Source organism: Ruditapes philippinarum, unplaced genomic scaffold, assembly GCF_026571515.1.
Source record: "Ruditapes philippinarum isolate M1 unplaced genomic scaffold, ASM2657151v2 ctg5535_1_1_1_1, whole genome shotgun sequence".
Taxonomy (NCBI): Eukaryota; Metazoa; Mollusca; class Bivalvia; order Venerida; family Veneridae; genus Ruditapes; species Ruditapes philippinarum.
This window is the reverse complement of record NW_026855820.1, coordinates 17,546-39,498: the sequence shown is the minus strand read 5'-3', so window position 1 is coordinate 39,498 and position 21,953 is coordinate 17,546. Positions and strand designations below refer to the sequence as shown.

General features: G+C 32.4%; 1 protein-coding gene across 1 annotated transcript in view; it reads left to right on the top strand.

Moving 5' to 3' along the window:
* Positions 1-21,953, top strand: part of LOC132744501 (tyrosine-protein kinase Tec-like) — a gene marked incomplete at its 3' end in the record, with an annotated part of 43,859 nt that overhangs the window by 4,782 nt on the left and 17,124 nt on the right. The window contains 8 exon segments of the mRNA XM_060733232.1: positions 1,392-1,665; positions 2,766-2,864; positions 3,996-4,095; positions 4,537-4,668; positions 14,324-14,538; positions 17,871-17,935; positions 19,170-19,229; positions 21,428-21,559. Coding sequence (XP_060589215.1) covers positions 1,519-1,665; positions 2,766-2,864; positions 3,996-4,095; positions 4,537-4,668; positions 14,324-14,538; positions 17,871-17,935; positions 19,170-19,229; positions 21,428-21,559 — 950 coding nt within the window.

Genomic DNA, 21,953 nt, shown 5'->3' with positions numbered 1-21,953 from the left:
TTGGCAAATTTTTGATCACCTTGGAAAACTAGTTGGGAAATAAAGTTGTGTACTAAATGTCTATCATTATATGCTTAAATAATGTCACTGTATACACAATTTTACATTACGTTTACCATTCAATTTCTTCCTTTTCTCTGAGAATTCTGTAAGAAAACTAACTTAGCTCATTTATGTTTTCCAAGTTTGTTTCATAATTTACTTTTTATGAATCCAAACTTTAAAAAAAAAAAAAACTTTTGGAAGCTGAACATTCAGGCATACACTCCAGTCTTCTAGTGAACTGAAAGAGCAATGGATTTAAGCAACATATATTTGTTCAAATGCCATTCCGTGACTCTACTGATTGAACTATCCGGCTGCTTATACATCTTCTCCCTTTCATAGTGAACAGTTCTGAATTGTGACATACTCCTCTGCTATATTACAGTTTTCCTGAAGCCATGTTGTTGGTCAGCCAATATGTATATATGACCAGTAAGGCTCCAACGCTTACATTTTTTGTAAACTTTTACACGATTACTAAGAACCGAAACAATACCCTTTAAACGGTGGTACATGTACTTCTATCATCTATGTACTATACTACACATGTATTCAAGTCGCAAATGATGACTTACTTTCTTTTTTTAACACATGTACAAATAAAGAATGTTCAGGGCTCATCACGATTGAGTCAGCACACATTTTCTGCATTGTATCCTCATTTTGCTGTTTTGAAAAATCAAAATAAAATCAACTTTACCAAAAATGTCACAAGCGATCATTGCACCGTAATGCTGTGTGGAGGGATGTAAACACCTAATTTCCGTTTTTTTTTTACTTTGGAATAAACCAATTAGAATTAATAGAATTCATGAATACAGGCAATCAATAAGATATTTTGTAAGATAATATGGTCATTTCGATTAAACGGTAAAAATTATTGTATACGTTTACAAATGAAAATCGAAACGAATCTGTTTTAACGTGTAACTGAGGGGGCCTTAATGTCCAGGTGCGATGTAACTTCAGTGTGGCAGTGTTTTACAACATATTAACGTTAATGACATTGGTGGATAATTAGCAGGGTTGCTGCAATCCCTTTTCTAGAAGATTTGGGGTTAACATGGGCTGACTTGCCTATAAAAATAAGGCAAAAAATCAGCTTGTAACTTATCTGGCCCAGATGGCTTGTGGGTTTCAAGGTCCTGTAGTAGATTCCTGACACCATTCTCACTATCTGTATCTTAATTCTTTAATATATTATGTTTTATGTGTTCTTCGTGAAGACATTGTTAATTGGTCCAGTAAGCCAACACTACTTTTTTTAAATGATTATTTAAATATAGAATGATTTTGTTTCATAATACTATATGACATGAACATCTTTCATGTAAATTGTATTACAGGAAAGAAGCAAAGGACCATGGGATACATTACATCAGCTGAGAGCATCAAGCTTACCTTTCCATGATAAGCATTCATTGTGACATAGTTTTTATTTTGTGGTTGTGACATCTATAAGGTGTAAGAAAAATGAGTCGCGAGGGGAAGGAAATTTTGATGGACTTCATGTTAAAGAGGGCAATGAACAAAGGAACAGTATTTACGTCACAGAGTTATAAGGAACGATGGTTTCAGCTCACTGACAGTAGCCTCACATATTACAGTGGAACTTTAGCTGTAAGTTAAATAAAAAGAAAAATTCAATATGTTTACTTATTGAAGCCTAGTAAAAATATATTTCAACAAGTAACTTTATTTAAAGACAGAAAAGGAAGTAATGAAAAATAATTGGCAATGAAATAATGTATCAATATGTAACATGTATCTTCTCCAGAAAGTGGCCTAAAAGAAACTTAGTTTTAGGGACAGGTAACTCAAAATGGTATGATGTTGACCCCAATTTTTCTTCATCAATTTTGCTTCATGAATCTTAAATCTCTTTAATCATGCAAAGTTTAAGGAAATTTTCTATACTACTTTAAATTTTCCTTCTTTGCCTTTGTAAAATATTGCATTACTCTTGGAATTGTCTTAAATGACCTTGACCGACTTCCATTTTGGAACTGTTCATTATCATTTTGGGATGTCTAGGTGAAAATTTGACTTTTTGTCAACCAACAGTATAAAGACTGGTCAGACTGCACATACAGACTGGCCTAGCTCTATACTATGGTGGCTAATTTGGTACACTTTGTGTGTTGCATTGTCAATAGCTACAATACAATCTATATTGTTATCGCCTTTTTGTCTTGTTGCTAGCGAAGCAAGCCAAACGGCACGTTGTCGCACTGTCATCGTGTCGTCCTATCACTAGCGAAGCACGCCAAACAGTGTGTTGAGGTGCAGCACGTTGTTGCCCTGCCGCTTGGCTTACATAATTATGTATATATATACAAATAGCAAATCCTTCTATAAATTGATTTGATCCTCAATGTGACATTGCAACAACATGCCACATGACAATGCGCTGTTTGATGTGCTTCGTTGGCGACAGGATGACAAGACTACATTGCTACAATGCGCCGTTTAGCACAAAATCAGCCACCATACTATAAGATGGCAATGGCTCACCCTCTACAGTTCTAGTAGGTTAAAGCTTAATGTACATTGTCATTGTATGAACTGAGTGTGAGCGTGGCTTAAAACTCAACACAAAGAAGTGAGAAAATTGTATGAACGAAATGTTACAAAAAAATTGAACTTGCTGCCATTTTCAAGAAGCCCTAATAATTTATTATTTTCTTTGTTTCTTATATGTAAACATTTGTTATTTACAGAAAAGATCAAAAGCAAAGGGTACTATATGTTTGAATAATGTAAAAACAGTGGAAACTGTGGAAGATGGAAAGCTGGATGATAAAAGCAATGTTTTTCAGGTATGGTCTCATACTATCTTATAACTAGTATAACTAGCAATTTATCTGTTTTGGGCAAATTTGTGTCCAATGATACTTTCCTTAAAGAACATTTTTCCTCCTACCTTTGGCAAAAATTCCCCATTAAAAATGAATAAATAAACAATACATGTACATTGCAATATTGAAACTTAAACTCATGTACTTTCTGAAATTCTTCATATTTAAAAAACGAAATTATTTTAATTATGCCCCCACAATGTGGGGGCATAAATTAAACAGAATTATGGCCCTTTGTTGATTTTTTCACGATGTACTATGTAGAAATTTTGTGAACGCAACTCCTCTTAAACCGGATGGCAGATTTTGCTTAAACTTCCAGGGATGAACAACCTTAATGTCTAGATGGTAGTAAAGGAAGGAATTTTCGCTGCGTCCAAATTTAACAGAATTATGGCCCTTTGTTGATTTTTAGTTTTCAACTTAAGGCACATGTAGTCCAAAAAATATTTGACCTAGAGTCATAAGATTGACAGAACAGTGGCGTGTGGGGGCATCCGTGTCCTATGGACACATTTCTAGTTTTTTACTTGTTTCATAGCAAATGATGGTAATTGTCAAAATTGATTTGTACCCCTATGATTGTAAGTGCATTTTTCTCCTGCTTTTAGTACTGTTACCAGTTTCCCAATTCTGTTCAAAATTTCTAATGCAAATCTACATTCATCACCCTTTGTTCTGGTTGATGATACATCAAACTTTATTAAATTTAACAATGAGTTTATTATAAATGGGTGTTGAATACTGCCTGAGATGATCTAGTGATAAGCAAATGTAGGTGTCTGCTTCTTAGCCCAGAGATCGTGGGTTAAAGCTATACTAAGACTCAACTATGTCTCCTCATATGACACCACCTGTGGTGAGAAGTCTATACACTGTTGATAAATGAAATCACTGTACCATGTCTTGCCATTTCTTGTGTTATGCTTACAAACACATACTACTTCCTAACACTGAACCTTTATTTGGAAGCCTATATGTTTCAAATTGAAACTATCTTGCAATAGTTGGATGGAGACTGATTTAAACAATATGCTTTATAAGGGTTTCAATTTCTTTTTTTCAATAGATAATGCTTCTTTTTTTCAATAGATAATGCACAGAACAGAAAAGGGGGAAGGTTATTACACTTTATACATTGTTGCTCAGAGTGCGGAGCAACAGAAGAAATGGGTTGATACCTTAAAACAAAGTAAGTATAATAAGGAAAATTGTAATTGTTGATACGGTGATCTCCTCTTAACCAGCTCTTATATATTAATATCAGACAGGAAAGTAAAATACCAGTAGATGCTTTAGATTTTTATATGTACAGTTAAATGTATAATACTCAAGTTAAGTACTTGTGACATATTAAAATCATGGATAACTCAAGTGATCAGGAAAAATTAATGGGATACATGTACATTGTATATTACTATGTTAGTGTTTTTTTCCAGCTATTAAAGATCTTGGTGTAACATTTCTACCTAAGTATCACACTGGTGTATAGACAATAAATTGTATATTACTATGTCAGTGAATTGTTTTTTCCAGCTATTAAAGATCTTGGTGTAACATTTTTACCTAAGTACCACACTGGTGTATAGACAATTTAATGTATATTACTATGTCAGTGAATTTTTTTTCCCAGCTATTAAAGAACTTGGTGTAACATTTCTACCTAAGTACCACACTGGTGTATGGACAAAGACTCTAGGACATTACAACTGTTGTGATCAGATAGATAGAAATGCCCCAGGCTGTCAGATGATACCTGATGATGGTGGGTGACTTTTTAATGATTATTTTCATTTCATTTTACTAACCTGACTGATATCCATAAAGGTTAACACTGCTTAATTTGTGAAGTGAATTTGCCATTTTTTAGCTCACCTGTCACAAAGTGATATGGTGAGCTTTTGTGATCGCTTTTCGTCCGTCGTCCGTCCGTAAACTTTTACTTTAAACGACATCTCCTCATAAACCACTAAGCCAATTTCATCCAAACTTCACAGGAATGTTCCTTTGGTAGTCAACAACTTCAAAAATAGTTCAAATAATTTAATTCCAAGCAGAACTCTGGTTGCCATGGCAGCTGAAAGAAAAAACTTAAAATATCTTCTTTTAGAAATTGGAAGAGCTAGAGCTTAAATATTTGGCATGAAACATAATCTAGTCAGTGTCTACCAAGTTTGTTCAAATAAATGCCCTAGGGCAGGGCTCACACTGGCTCAAATAAGATAATAGCCAATATTTTTAACTTAAAAAAATAATAGCCAAAAGTTCAGCGGACTATTCACGATTAAGCGATTAACAACATAAGCAGCTGATTAAATAAACATTCCATATAAAACGTTTTCAGTTTTATAAGGATTTTCAAATAAACTGATACATTTGTGTATATTGATAACTACCTTTTTAACTACCTTTTTTTACATAAAACCACAACTTTGATTGCTATTATAGAACATGTTATATAGTATAATTACTGTATAACAATAATATTAAAGATTCATTATAACTTTACATAATGCCGTTATCAGACAATTTCTTTTGTGTGTTCTAATCAAATTTTGTCAGCTATAACCACTGTCAATTTCCACATTTCACACAGAACTGCTTTTACTGGAGTAGATCTAGGTATATAAATAACACTTGCAAACTCATTCACAGAATGCAGCCTTTTTTCTGAATAACTTACTGAAAAATGTCATCATCACCAATGTAATACTCTGCCATAATAATTAAGATTTTTAAACAGAACATACCTTATTTTCACCTTTAAATAAATATCAAAATTATTGGTGTCGCGAAAACATGTGACAATCGGGTTTTTCCTGTTTTCTGAAGAAATATTCACAATTTTGGTTATTGTGCAAATAGTTGTTTGTAAGTTAATACTTTTTAAATATTTTATCATTGTTTTCCACTGGCGATTTAGTAAAGCAGCTTAAAACAAAAAAATCAAAATTTGCAATTTACGGTAAATTTTTGGTTGGTCAATATCCAGTTTATCAATTTTAAGACGATTTTTGTGGCTAATTGACGGATATTTGATGGCTATTATAATGCTGGACAATATCTTTCAAGTACAGTACTACTTATAGAATTTTCCATCCCGCATGTATTTTTATCACCCAGCGCGTGACAGATTAAAAGTTGACACTCAATTAAATCCACCCCGCTGGTATTGGGTCTACTACATTCTTATCGATTTTTACACCTTATATAAACACTGTTGGAAGTAAAAAATAATCGCCAGATTTTGTAGCCAAAATGCAAAAATAATCGCCAATCTTATAAAATAATCGCAAATGGCGACTATGGCGACCGACAGCGTGAGCCCAGCTAGGGTCAAAATTTGCCCCGCCCTGGGGAGTCATTGATTTTCCTTATTTTTATATAGTAAAAACTTAAAAAATCTTCTTTTAAAAATCCCAAATAGCTAGAGCTTAAATATATATCATGAAACATCTTCTAATGGGTGTCTACCAAGTTTGTTCAAATAAAAGCCCCTGGTTAAAAATTAGTCTTGGCCCAGGGGCCTATATAAAGGTGAGCGATTTCAGGGCCATCATGGCCTTCTTGTTTGTTATTGTATTGAAGCCGTATACTTGAGCTATTAATTACAAGCATTTGAACGATAATGCACTATAATGCAAGAAAAAATAATATCCATTTCCATTCTAACTTGCTAATTAAAAAAAGAGAATTGATAAGAATATGTTGAACTACATGGAGTAGTGATATAATCCCGCCCTAAGGCCGTATGCCTGAGTGCATAATTACAAGCATTTGAACAATAAATTTTGCATTATTGTACTATAGTGCAAGGAAAAATAGTATCTATTTCCATTCTAACATTCTAATAAAAAGAAAATTTATAAAAAATATGTTGAACTACACTGAAGGTAGATGTTGTTTTCCTGACATTGTTTGGTTTATTGACGTCTTATTAATGTCATATCTGACGTCTTATTTGATATCATATGTCTTAGTAGCATTCCTTTTTTATGCTGTGAAAATATCGTGTAATAATGAATTTGTTTGCCAAGGGAATGATGTGAGGCATGTTAGAATGATAGTTAGAACTTATCATTAACAGTTTAGGGGGTTATTGTTACTTCTAAAAATAGATATTATAAACAGTAAATTGCATGAACTAATATATTTTGACCAAGCTTGGTATTTACCACAAAGTGATCAGATATACTGTAGATTTGTTTGATTGGTAAGCACTTTGCACAGGTGAGGAATTATAACAGCAAGCTTAGAAAAACTAAAGGGCTATTCCACATTAAATTCTGGAAGCTTCTTCCTTTTGGTTGTATGATCCATGTAGACATGTATTTTATCACACCATAGACCTGGTGTCTTCCTGATGATAAAATACATAAGGGACCTATTTTTCTTTATATGATAGTAACACGTAATATGATTGTTAAAGAACAGGTTTTAGAAAAGGTATGTATTTGTGTGATATTTCTTACTAAAACTGATTTATTCTTTTCTGCTTTGAAGATTATGAAGATATTTTACTATCTGCTTTGACATTAAGTTTTATTTGTTTAACCAGCATTCTATTTGTTCAGTTTTTATAAGATCTGACCTCTAATTCCATGACTTACTTCACATTTTTTGCTAAAAATCTAACTGTGAGGATGTGTTTGATTGACAGTCCATTTTAAACAATATTCCAATTAATTATTGATTCAGTGACAAAAAAATAATTAATTTATTGAAAGAATAATATTGTCGTAAGGGGATGAGTATTAAGGCCGAGTAGTAAGGTCAGTGACTGCAAAAAAAACTTGCCCCTCGGCGCTGTGGGTTTGAATTCCAAAAGGGTTTTTGGATTCTTTCGTGTGAGAAAGCTATTTAGCTAACTTATGGAACGTCAGTGGTTCTACTTGGGTGCCCGTTCGTGCCTGAAATAATGCCCAGAAGGGAATATTGTGGATCTCTGCTTATTTGCTAATTTTGTGTATTGAAATAATTTTCTGTTCTGAATCTTGAGCTAATATTACAAAGAAAGTAAATAACTATATCTTGTTGACAGTGGATTTGTTGCATTATGTTTTGGTTGGAGATGAGAGGATAACAGAAAAATACATGCAAAGTATTTACTAGCTTGTTTGGAGTATTGGTACATATTGAATTACTGAAATCTGGAATTTATGATTTATGGGTTTCTCATTTTTAGCTCGACTATTCGATAAGAATAAGTAGAGCTATTGCAGTCACCCGAGCGTCGGCGTCCGCGTCGGCGTCGGCGTCGGCGTAACCACTTATGTTAAAGTTTTTGTAATAGTTCAAATATTTTCAAAGTCCATTGACATATGGCTTTGAAACTTTGCACACTTGTTCACCATCATGACCCCAACCTGTAGACAGGAGGAGGTAACTCTATCAAGCATTTGGACAGAATTATGCCCCTTTTTCGACTTAGAATTTACGTTAAAGTTTTTGTAATAGTTCAAATATTTTCAAAGTCCATTGACATATGGCTTTGAAACTTTGCACACTTGTTCACCATCATGACCCCAACCTGTAGACAGGAGGAGGTAACTCTATCAAGCATTTTGACAGAATTATGCCCCTTTTTCGACTTAGAATTTACTTTAAAGTTTTTGTAATAGTTCAAATATTTTCAAAGTCCATTGACATATGGCTTTCAAACTTTGCACACTTGTTCAACATCATGACCCCAACCTGTAAACAGGAGGAGGTAACTCTATCAAGCATTTTGACAGAATTATGCCCCTTTTTTGACTTAGAATTTACGTTAAAGTTTTTGTAATAGTTCAAATATTTTCAAAGTCCATTGACATATGGCTTTGAAACTCTGCACACTTGTTCACCATCATGACCCCAACCTGTAAACAGGAGGAGGTAACTGTATCAAGCATTTTTTTTACTATCAAGCACTAAGAATAGTCGAGCGTTGCTGTCCTACCGACAGCTCTTGTTTGTTTTGGTTTGGTTTAAACATATTTATTTAAGCTCGATTGCAAAACAAGTTCTTGCAACTTATATTAATCACTTTTGAGTCCGCTTCCTGGAACCTGGAACCAGTACTGGTGTCATATGAAGAAACATGGTCGTGACCTGAGTAGGGCTCAAACCCATGATCTCTGGGTTGAGAGGCAGACACCTTAACCACTAGGCCATCACTCCCCACTTGTTTTGGTTTGTTTTTTTTCCCTAAAATAATTTGTATGAAGAGGGCTATATTAGTTCATGTTAGAGTTCATGTCAAGGTCACCATTAAAGATCAGATGTTGAGATTTAAAACAAATGTTAATAACTATGTTAACATGGAGCATATCAGTGAGGTCATGTAATTATCATTCTGATTGATAGAACTTATACCTAAACTGGTTAACTTACTGGTTAACTGAACTCGGTCAACATAATACAGTGAATATTCATAATGCTAAATTGTGACTATATTCAGTCACTGCAAACAAAAGCTTCCTATCTTTGATAAAATCAGTTTTCAAAACAATCTTGTTTTACTTGTTTTCTATACAATCTCGCTATTTCACAACAACAAACATTAACCTTTTATCATTTGATCAATTCTTACAATTTTGCAATACTTTAAAATTTTAACTAATTTTCAGTTTAAGCAAAGTCCACCTTTTTTAAATCAATCAAAGTCTACAAATTTTCAAAACAAGCAAAGTCAACCTAATTTGAAAAAAAAACTAAGGTATACCTTTGTTCAATGCAATTAAAGTCTATTTAAAAATTGTTTTCAATACAACCAAGGTATACTTTTTTCAATATATTTAAAAGTGATTTTTATTTAGAACATACATTAATTACCTAGTTTTACTACAAAGAATAAACTCAAGAAGAGAAAAAAAACCAACAATATACAATGCAGATAAATTTACGTTTTGCACAAACATTTGGAGAATACCATCTTTGAAAACCTTTTTTTATGTCCCTCCAACTTATTGTTTATTGTTTCAATCAGGATTGTTTATTGTGTAAATTCATATATCTTGGAAGGACAAAGTCTGTTTTTTTTACGTAAATGCATATTGTACAGATAAAGGAATGAGAACGTGTCTTATTGTGAACTTACACATGCTTCAGGTCTTCTTTTTTTATGTAGAAAAATCTCCAATCGTGATTGAATCATATTTTAATACATTTATTACTATTATTCATCTACCAGTATACATATTTCAAGCTATCTCTTAAATACTCTCAATATCATATGCTGAATACATGTCAATAAAATTAATATATTCTCATTCTAAAACATACCTAATATTGTATCAAATTACTCTAGATATATGAGCCGCTTCACGACAAAACCAACATAATGGATTTGCGATCAGCATGGATCCAGACCAGCCTGCGCATCCGCGCAGTCTGATCAGGATCCATGCTGTTCGCTTTCAGTTTCTCTTCTTGTTATAGGGTTTGTAAGCGAACAGCATGGATCCTGATCAGACTGCGCGGATGCGCAGGCTGGTCTGGATCCATGCTGGTCGCAAACCCATTATGTTGGTTTTGTCATGACACGGCTCAATTATATCTGCAACAGTAACTGTCCAACTCAAAGCTTAAAAAAAATACTCAAAGCTACATGCCTCCAGACTCATGCACATTTTTATCATGATAATTATTTTAGTAGTTGAGATTCAAAACATAATTTCACCAGTGTTTATTTTAATGTTTTCATTAAATTAATTCTAATATGCAATGTGGCCGGCCTTAACAGAGAGATTTAAAAAGAGTCACATAGTTTAGGAATGTTAACACAATTGTCTTTTTCACGGTCACTCTTCATTATTTTTTTTAAGTTTGAAGTATTGAATATTTCTTTGTTGATTTGGATCGAGGCATTTTGCTTTGATATTAAGGAAAATATTTAGATATTATATTACTTACTATTATCCTTTAAATCTAAGCATTGCCAAAATAAATGTGCAGATTAAAGCTATTTTCAGGATATTCTTAATTGCTAGCTGAGATTTTCTACTTTACTTGCTGAAGCTAGTTAAGTTGTTGTTGCTATTGTGTCAAAATTTCCTGTGTTTCCATACATTCATAGTCTGTATTCTGTATTGATACTTCTTTTCAAAGGAAAATGTGACAGAATAGAGCTAATTTTCATACTTTTGACAAAGTTATTACATTATTACAGAAACTTTTGCATTCATATGTTGCCACTTTAGCATTTGCAGCATCCTTTGATATGGTTTTGTCATCTCTTTTTTTCTTGTCCAAACAATAACAAAAACTTGAAAAGGAATTGATAGATCCGCACTCTGACTAAAAAAATTTTATTTGAATGACAACAGACTAAACCACAAACATTGACATGTGCTCTTGTGTTAACAAGTATGTTGTGGTGAAATTCTTATTCACTAATCTGATAATTAGAACTGGGCAGGTAAGGGATCTATGCATAATCCATGGCTTATGTTACCTAGTAGGGCCATGAGGTCAGTAGGTCAAAGGTCATAGTAACAGTTGCATTGACCATTAAAGCTCGTTTGACCAATAGCTAGAGTACATTTTGGCTTACTGTTCTATGTGGTTGATCAGACATTATTATAAGAGATGTCCCTTATTTATTTTGAGGTTATTATGTCAATGTTCACAGTTGCACTGTAAGGAAACTTTTTGTCTGTCAATCACTTGAGAAGGAATAAGGCTAAGTTATGAAACCTAATGATTTTTCACTGGGAACATAGATTGTAATATGAGATAAACACATGTACCTGGAGTACTAGATTGGAATACCAGATACACAGATATGCCTTAAAATAATTAACATACACACACATAAACCTGAAATACTCGATACAGACATGTGCCTAAAATACCAGATTTACTTGTGTAGATACTTGTACAGACATTTGCCAGAAATACTAGATGTACTTGTGTAGATACTTGTACAGACATTTGCCAGAAATACTAGATGTACTTGTGTAGATACTTGTACAGACATTTGCCAGAAATACTAGATGTACTTGTGTAGATACTTGTACAGACATTTGCCAGAAATACTAGATGTACTTGTGTAGATACTTGTACAGACATTTGCCAGAAATACTAGATGTACTTGTGTAGATACTTGTACAGACATTTGCCAGAAATACTAGATGTACTTGTGTAGATACTTGTACAGACATTTGCCAGAAATACTGGATGTACTTGTGTAGATACTTGTACAGACATTTGCCAGAAATACTGGATATACTTGTGTAGATACTTGTACAGACATTTGCCAGAAATACAAGATGTACTTGTGTAGATACTTGTACAGACATTTGCCAGAAATACTAGATGTACTTGTGTAGATACTTGTACAGACATGTGCCTAAAATACCAGATTTACTTGTGTAGATACTTGTACAGACATGTGCCAGAAATACCAGATGTACTTGTGTAGATACTTGTACAGACATTTGCCAGAAATACCAGATGTACTTGTGCAGATACTTGTACAGACATTTGCCAGAAATACTAGATGTACTTGTGTAGATACTTGTACAGACATTTGCCAGAAATACTAGATGTACTTGTGTAGATACTTGTACAGACATTTGCCTAAAATACCAGATGTACTTGTGTAGATACTTGTACAGACATTTGCCAGAAATACTGGATATACTTGTGTAGATACTTGTACAGACATTTGCCAGAAATACTAGATGTACTTGTGTAGATACTTGTACAGACATTTGCCAGAAATACGAGATGTACTTGTGTAGATACTTGTACAGACATTTGCCAGAAATACTGGATATACTTGTGTAGATACTTGTACAGACATTTGCCAGAAATACAAGATGTACTTGTGTAGATACTTGTACAGACATTTGCCAGAAATACTAGATGTACTTGTGTAGATACTTGTACAGACATTTGCCTAAAATACCAGGTGTACTTGTGTAGATACTTGTACAGACATTTGCCAGAAATACTAGATGAACTTGTGTAGATACTTGTACAGACATTTTCCAGAAATACCAGATATAATTGTGTAGATACTTGTACAGACATATGCCAGAAATACCAGATGTACTTGTGTAGATACTTGTACAGACATTTGCCAGAAATACCAGGTGTACTTGTGTAGATACTTGTACAGACATTTGCCTAAATACCAGATGTACTTGTGTAGATACTTGTACAGACATTTGCCAGAAATACCAGATGTACTTGTGTAGATACTTGTACAGACATGTGCCAGAAATACCAGATGTACTTGTGTAGATACTTGTACAGACATTTGCCAGAAATACCAGATGTACTTGTGTAGATACTTGTACAGACATGTGCCAGAAATACCAGATGTACTTGTGTAGATACTTGTACAGACATGTGCCTGAAATACCAGATGTACTTGTGTAGATACTTGTACAGACATGTGCCAGAAATACCAGATGTACTTGTGTAGATACTTGTACAGACATGTGCCTGAAATACCAGATGTACTTGTGTAGATACTTGTACAGACATGTGCCTAAAATACCAGATGTACTTGTGTAGATACTTGTACAGACATGTGTCTCGAAAATACCAGATGTACTTGTGTAGATACTTGTACAGACATTTGCCAGAAATACCAGATGTACTTGTGTAGATACTTGTACAGACATGTGCCAGAAATACCAGATGTACTTGTGTAGATACTTGTACAGACATGTGCCAGAAATACCAGATGTACTTGTGTAGATACTTGTACAGACATGTGCCAGAAATACCAGGTGTACTTGTGAAGATACTTGTACAGACATGTGCCAGAAATACCAGATGTACTTGTGTAGATACTTGTACAGACATTTGCCAGAAATACCAGATGTACTTGTGTAGATACTTGTACAGACATTTGCCAGAAATACCAGATGTACTTGTGTAGATACTTGTACAGACATGTGCCTGAAATACTAGAATGTACTTGTGTAGATACTTGTACAGACATTTGCCAGAAATACCAGGTGTACTTGTGTAGATACTTGTACAGACATTTGCCAGAAATACCAGATGTACTTGTGCAGATACTTGTACAGACATTTGCCTAAAATACCAGATGTACTTGTGTAGATACTTGTACAGACATTTGCCAGAAATACTAGATATACTTGTGTAGATACTTGTACAGACATTTGCCTAAAATACCAGATGTACTTGTGCAGATACTTGTACAGACATTTGCCAGAAATACTAGATATACTTGTGTAGATACTTGTACAGACATTTGCCAGAAATACTAGATGTACTTGTGCAGATACTTGTACAGACATTTGCCTAAAATACCAGATGTACTTGTGTAGATACTTGTACAGACATTTGCCAGAAATACTAGGTACCTTATGTGCCTAGAATAGAATACCATGTTATGTAAATGTGCATGAAATGCCCGATACACACATTTTAAATTACTTTATTTTTCCATTTTATAGGGTCAGCAGCAGGACAAAACAGTGCCCCACGTTCTAATTTACCACCTCTACCGGATATACCTGGACAAGCTAAGACCAATGGTACCGGAGGTAATAGGCCGGTTCCTGCGCCAAGACCACCGAAGAGGGAGAAGGAGAAAGATCGGGAGAAGAAAATGTATATTGCAGCTTACGATTATAAACCATGTGAAGAAGGGGATCTAGAATTAGTCACGGTATGATTTATTTATTTGAGGATGCCAATGTCTTAGTGGACTATATATTCATGTATATATATCTTGGTAAGGTACAAAAAATAATAAATTCTCATCTTTTATAGTCATTTTGTTAATTTTTCCAGTTACATGTATATAATTGTGAAATCCATAGAATCACCTTGACCTTTTATTTTTGGCATGCTATGTTGGGTTGTTTAATTAAATTTAGGTGAAGAGGAGTTTTTTTTTATATATGATTTATGATATTTTGTTACCTAAATATACCTTTCAGTGTGGTATACTGAAATTAACCTTGTCTGTCCAACTGTCTGGGTATTTTTTGTCTGGAGCATCATGCAACATAAAACCTAATAGGTTGATAATCTCATTGAAGAACAGTTCTGTTCTCGAGTATTGTAAAAGGACTGTCATAAATCAGTATTAGCGCGTTCCTAAACTCATGACCACCATTTTGGTGAAAATGTTCTCATTACCAAGTGAATACATGTTCCTTGTTGAAATCTTGGTCAAAACCAATCCCCGCATCCTCCATAACCACGTCCACCCCTCTCCACTACAACCAGCCCCACACTCCACCACAACCCTTATAATTATGAGCCGCGTCATGACAAAACCAACATAATGGATTTGCGACCAGCATGGATTCAGACCAGCCTGCCCATCCGCGCAGTCTGATAAGGATCCATGCTGTTCGCTTACAACTCTATAACAAGTAGAGAAACTGATAGCAAACAGCATGGATCCTGATCAGACTGCGCGGATGCGCAGACTGGTCTGAATCCATGCTGGTCGCAAACTCATTATGTTGGTTTTGTCATGACGCAGCTCATATATTTTATAGCCCAGTTAAATGTAAATATTGGTTTCAAGTAGAGCTCTTAACATAGTAAACAATATCATCAGATTTTGTTAATAAAGTTAAAAATTCATGTTTTATATAAAATACATGTTTTAGTATATAACTTCTGTAGTCAAGTAAACTTTGTTTTTTATATAATCATGTATATAAAACCTTGTAATGTTTGAAGAATTAAAACAGTAAATTGTATTATTTTTCCTCCATAATCCTTGTTTATAAATATTCCAAGTGAATCATGTCTTACCAGCTATTCTAACATGGCTTACAAAATGCCAGTCTGATCTGAAAACGGGTAAATTTCTGAATTGCCCAATATTACTGGTATATCTTAAAATTTGTTGTTGTTGTTGTTGTTTTTTTTAACGGTAAACCAATAAATAGTTAAATACTGAATTGCTCAGAATGTGGCCAAGAAATTTCTCAAATAAATCTTAAGTTAATATTTTGCTTTGTTCAAAATTAGATAAAATATTACATTAAAACCTAATGTTCATTTAATTTTGTTTTGTAGTTGTTGTTGTTGTATGTTAAATAATAAATACATTGTTAAAGAATGGTTTATTACTAAGAAATGAGAAGATATTAGTGTATGGAATGGTTTGTTACTAAGCAATGTATAGAATGGTTAAGTAGATAGTAATGTATAGATCACTGAGAAAGAAATTACTGAAAATAATGGTTAATAAGTTATAAATGACTGCAATAATTGTTAATGAGATAGAAATGACTGAAAATAATGGTTAATGAGATAGAAGTGACTGAAAATAATGGTTAATGAGATAGAAATGACTGAAAATAATGGTTAATGAGATAGAAGTGACTGAAAATAATGGTTAATGAGATAGAAATGACTGAAAATAATGGTTAATAAGATAGAAGTGACTGAAAATAATTGTTAATGAGATGGAAATGACTGAAAATAATGGTTAATGAGATAGAAATGACTGAAAATAATGGTTAAGGAGATAGAAGTGACTGAAAATAATGGTTAATAAGATATAAATGACTGAAATAATTGTTAATGAGATAGAAATGACTGTATAGAATTGTTATTGAGATAGTATTGACTTAAAATAATGGTTAATGAGATAGAAATGACTGAAAATAATGGTTAATGAGATAGAAATGACTGAAAATAATGGTTAATGAGATAGAAGTGACTGAAAATAATGGTTAATAAGATAGAAATGACTGAAAATAATGGTTAATAAGATAGAAGTGACTGAAAATAATGGTTAATGAGATGGAAATGACTGAAAATAATGGTTAATGAGATATAAATGACTGTGTAGAATTGTTAATGAGATAGAAATGACTGAAAAATAATGGTTAATGAGATGGAAATGACTGAAAAATAATGGTTAATGAGATAGAAGTGACTGAAAATAATGGTTAATGAGATAGAAATGACTGAAAATAATGGTTAATGAGATAGAAGTGACTGAAAATAATGGTTAATGAGATAGAAATGACTGAAAATAATGGTTAATAAGATAGAAATGACTGAAAATAATGGTTAATGAGATAGAAATGACTGAAAATAATGGTTAATGAGATAGAAATGACTGAAAATAATGGTTAAGGAGATAGAAGTGACTGAAAATAATGGTTAATAAGATATAAATGACTGAAATAATTGTTAATTAGATAGAAATGACTGTATAGAATTGTTAATGCGATATTATGGACTTAAAATAATGGTTAATGAGATAGAAATGACTGAAAATAATGGTTAATGAGATAGAAATGACTGAAAATAATGGTTAATGAGATAGAAGTGACTGAAAATAATGGTTAATGAGATAGAAATGACTGAAAATAATGGTTAATAAGATAGAAGTGACTGAAAATAATGGTTAATGAGATGGAAATGACTGAAAATAATGGTTAATGAGATATAAATGACTGTGTAGAATTGTTAATGAGATAGAAATGACTGAAAAATAATGGTTAATGAGATGGAAATGACTGAAAATAATGGTTAATGAGATAGAAATGACTGTGTAGAATTGTTAATGAGATAGAAATGACTGAAAAATAATGGTTAATGAGATAGAAATGACTGTATAGAATTGTTAATGTGATATTATTGACTTAAAATAATGGTAAATGAGATAGAAATGACTGAAAATAATGGTTAATGAGATAGAAATGACTGTATACAATTGTTAATGAGATAGTATTGACTTAAAATAATGGTTAACGAGATAGAAATGACTGAAAATAATGGTTAATGAGATAGAAATGACTGTATACAATTGTTATTGAGATAGTATTGACTTAAAATAATGGTTAATGAGATAGAAATGACTGAAAATAATGGTTAATGAGATAGAAATGACTGTATACAATTGTTATTGAGATAGTATTGACTTAAAATAATGGTTAATGAGATAGTATTGACTATATAGAATTGTTAATTAGATGGTAATTTATAGAGTTGTCAATGAGATAATTATTTATGTTTCAGGGTTCAGAGTATGAAGTATTAGATGACAGCAGGGATCATTGGTGGTTAGCTAAAAATATGTCTGGGTAAGTATATTTCTGTCTATCTACCTAATGTTTGTTTAAGCCTAAATTCCAGATAGATAATAAATTTCTCAAAGTATATACAGTTCAAAATCATGGAGAAATAAGAAATGTCAGTAGGATTTTATTACTTTATCTCCTGATTATGTAAGTGGATATTTGTGTGTCCGTAAAATTTGTGTATGCTAAAAAGAGGACTTTTGGACTATGACCTGATAACATGTATACTTATTCTATTGAAAATAATTATTTTGTTGTATTAATGACATGTTGTGTTAATGACAGGGATTATTGATACATTTTAAAGTATATAAAGCTATATATCAGCTGCCTGTGGTTTACCATTAAAAAATTTTTTTTTTTGAATTTTGGAAAAATACCTGTATGAAAGAAATATGTTTATATATAACATTCCCTAAGAGTGAATGGCACTTGCATGAAATCATTGATAAACAATGAAAATTCTGCTTAAAATAGCAACATAATATTTTGTTGCAGAACATTCTATTCCCTTGACTTACACTATTCAGTGTTCGCGTTTACTGAGTAAACATTTCAATTTACTTGCTTAAATTGCCAGGGAGGAAAGAAGAAAAGGGCCGTTAAGTCCCTGGGACGAAACACCTTTTCCCCGATGATTGGTTAATTCTCTCTTAAGTTTTTTTGCTCTGATTGAAAATGATTTTCTATTCAATTTAGATAAATTGTATGATAAGAACTTGACTTTCACCTCATTTTGATTTGTTCCCTTCTCATTAGCAATGCAGATTTATATCTCAAACATAGACTAGGAGCATTAGTGCTCGGCCTTGTTTTAGGCCAACCTATCAATGGTATCCGCGAACATCAACAGTCACAAATTTGATTGTATTATGAAGTTATGCAAACATTGACATTTTTGTAATGGAGGACTCGTCCCATTTGAATAGGGACGTAACAGATCTATTAGCACTGAGTCCCAGGTACTCAGTAAAGTTAGGGAAAATCGCTAACACTGCTATTCATATAATTATGTCAAATAAATCAGACATTCTACGGTACTATTCTTTTTGAGGATCTTATATACGATAATTGAAGCAACATAACTTTACATTTTATAGATTTTCCGAAAAATATTTAATTAGATATATAGCCTTATACCCTTTAAAGTATCATTTATAGTATTGAGGTTTTTTTGTAATCTAGTTTGTTTATAACTTGTATCTAATTTGTGTTCTTGTTGTTCTTTTTTTTTCAGAGAGAAAGGTTTTATCCCGGCAAACTATGTGAAAAAGAAGTTTGATTTAGAAATTTATGAGTAAGTAGACATAAGCACTAGGCATTGCACCAGTATTTATCATTACTATGTTAGTACAGTAAAACATAGGCCTAAAAAAATATTGTTTGTTTCCCATCACAGTATACCTACCCACTAAAATCAGTGCTGCTTTAAAAAAAAGTTTTGTCACCAAAAAAGGGTTTTTTGGGGGTTTTTTTACTGAAAATTCTGTCAATGAGAATAACATATTTATTTGTCTCATGTTTTTGAATTGTAAATAATGGTAAGAAATAGATTTTACAAACTGGGATGCATTGAACAAAATTGTGGACCTTTGGTTCTAATCTTTTAACAAATGCATTTCATTTATTTGGGATAACAATATTATGTTCAATAAAAAGAAAATTTTAGATTAAAAAAAAACAACATGTTTTACCGGCTGTACCCAAACTAGCATGGGTCAACTTTGGAGGGGCAACATATATATTTATAAGACTGGTCCTATCTGTAGAATACAGACCTTAAGAAATTGGAAAAAGTTGTCCCTATGGACATTAATACACCATTTGATTGTAACTATAAAGCCCCCACCCACATTACAGTGTGAGGGAAGGAAAATAATTTACAAACAAGTCTGTGTTTTAATTAATATTTTTGCGGTACAACTTATTTTTTATGGTGTATTCAAATGTTTTTCGACTGTTACACACATTTATATTTGCATGTCTGGTTAAACATGTACAAGTATATTTGCATGAATCTTGCATTAAAGCAGCACTCGTCCAGACAATAATATTATGTTCATTTTTATGAAAACTTAAAAATTGTTCTAAATGAGTCAAGTGTGCAATTTAAAGTGTTTTAAACAGGCCTAACTTAAGGCACTTGCTAACTTTAGAAACTATTTATAACTTGTCAGATTGGAGAAATTTTTCTTACTTTGGTAGTTATGCTAATGAAAATAATACATTCTGTAAAATTTTGCATACTCAGCTGTATTAAAGTGGTTAAGTGAGCGACACAGAAATATTGGTGAATTTTTATTAATGACGAAAATCGCTAAAATATACTCTAGCATAAATATCAACCTTCTTAATTTTCATTAAATTCTACCATACACTATTCGCTAATATTTTCTCACACAAATTATCTGAAATTTTAAGTTCGCTAACTTTCCGAAACGCGGAAATATCCACCTATACAGAATTGTATTACAAGTTTCCCCGATTAGGAATACATATAACTTAAGTTTGATATTTTTGAAGATTTATTTTATTCCTCTAGATATGTGCTGCTTTAAGTGTTACCTTCATCAAAACTTTTGCAATATGAGGTGAAAATTTTAATCTGTATCATTTATGTGTTGTGTAGAAATCTTCAGGTATCAAATTAGCACAGTTTTCATAACAATCTTAGTAAGAATATATTTACTGTAATTATAGAATCCTACATTTTGTAAAGTAAGATCACACATTTTGAATAGTCTGATATTAATTTACCCTGCTGACACCAAAAGAACCAGTAATAGAGCCAGGCATGCCTGTACATCCATGCAGTCTGACCTATCATAACTGCTGGCAGACACAAAATTTTTTTCTTTTCTTCATTACCCGATAGTTGAAAATGGAAAGTTTAGAAAAATGTCTATTTGAAAAATTTAGCAGATTAAGATAATAAAAAAAGAATCAAGGAAAGCCTGTGGCGAGTTAAATGCATGTTTGTATGACATGACAACTGATGTTAGATTTTTCTGATATTATCAGATTTGTAAAAAAATTTTTTAAAGCCATTCAACACCAAAAATAACCTGATTAAGGGCCATTTATTGCTATAAATGTGTTATATATAAAGAAAGACATAATGGTTATGATACATTAATAGATTAGAAATTTCTGGATTCTTCTTTGAAGTTTCGGGATTTTAGAACTTGTAAAAGTTTGTTCTTTTAATACTAAACTGATAAAAAATACATTTTTTAAAGAATTTTTGACATTTTTAACTTCTACCAATGGAGTTTTTTAAAATATGCATAAAACATATAATAAGGTGACTTATTAATACCTATATAGTATATACACACAACTGTGTGATAATTTTTTATAGTTTGGGATTGATTTGCATTTGGTATGATTTGTCGAAACTAACATAAATGTTTCAGAAAAAAAAAGTTCCAAAATTTTTGATGAAGATTGATATAGAGGTGTATTTATCCCTACACTAACCATTTCACTTTACAGATGGTACTATAAAGGTGTGACACGCGAGAGAAGTGAACAAATACTGAAATCTGAGTCACGGGAAGGGTGCTTTATGGTACGAGACTCAAGCACTCCGGGAATGTATACTTTGTCCATATACACTACAGAAACGTAAGTTCTGCACTTTTTATAATAAACATAATACAGTGTATATTAATTGGAATATTTAGCAAAAGGGAAGGCTGTGGTGTAAAAATAAAAACCCAAAAAACATCTGTTTCAGGATTTCTGGACAATCTCAATCTTTATCACTAAAATTGTGTAAAGGAAAACAATAGATTTTTGTTGATATTAAGTTTTGTATTTTCAATTATTGTATATATTTTTTAAAAAAGAAACCTGAATCAGAGTATTTCTTGCTTGAAGTAAATGCTGTCCAAGTTGGGAACATAACTAACTTGCCAATCACATAGCATGAACTTTTGTAGCCTTTAATATTACATCTATAATGCCAGCTGCAACAATGTGACATAAGAATTAAGTCACTTTAACCTTTACATTGGTG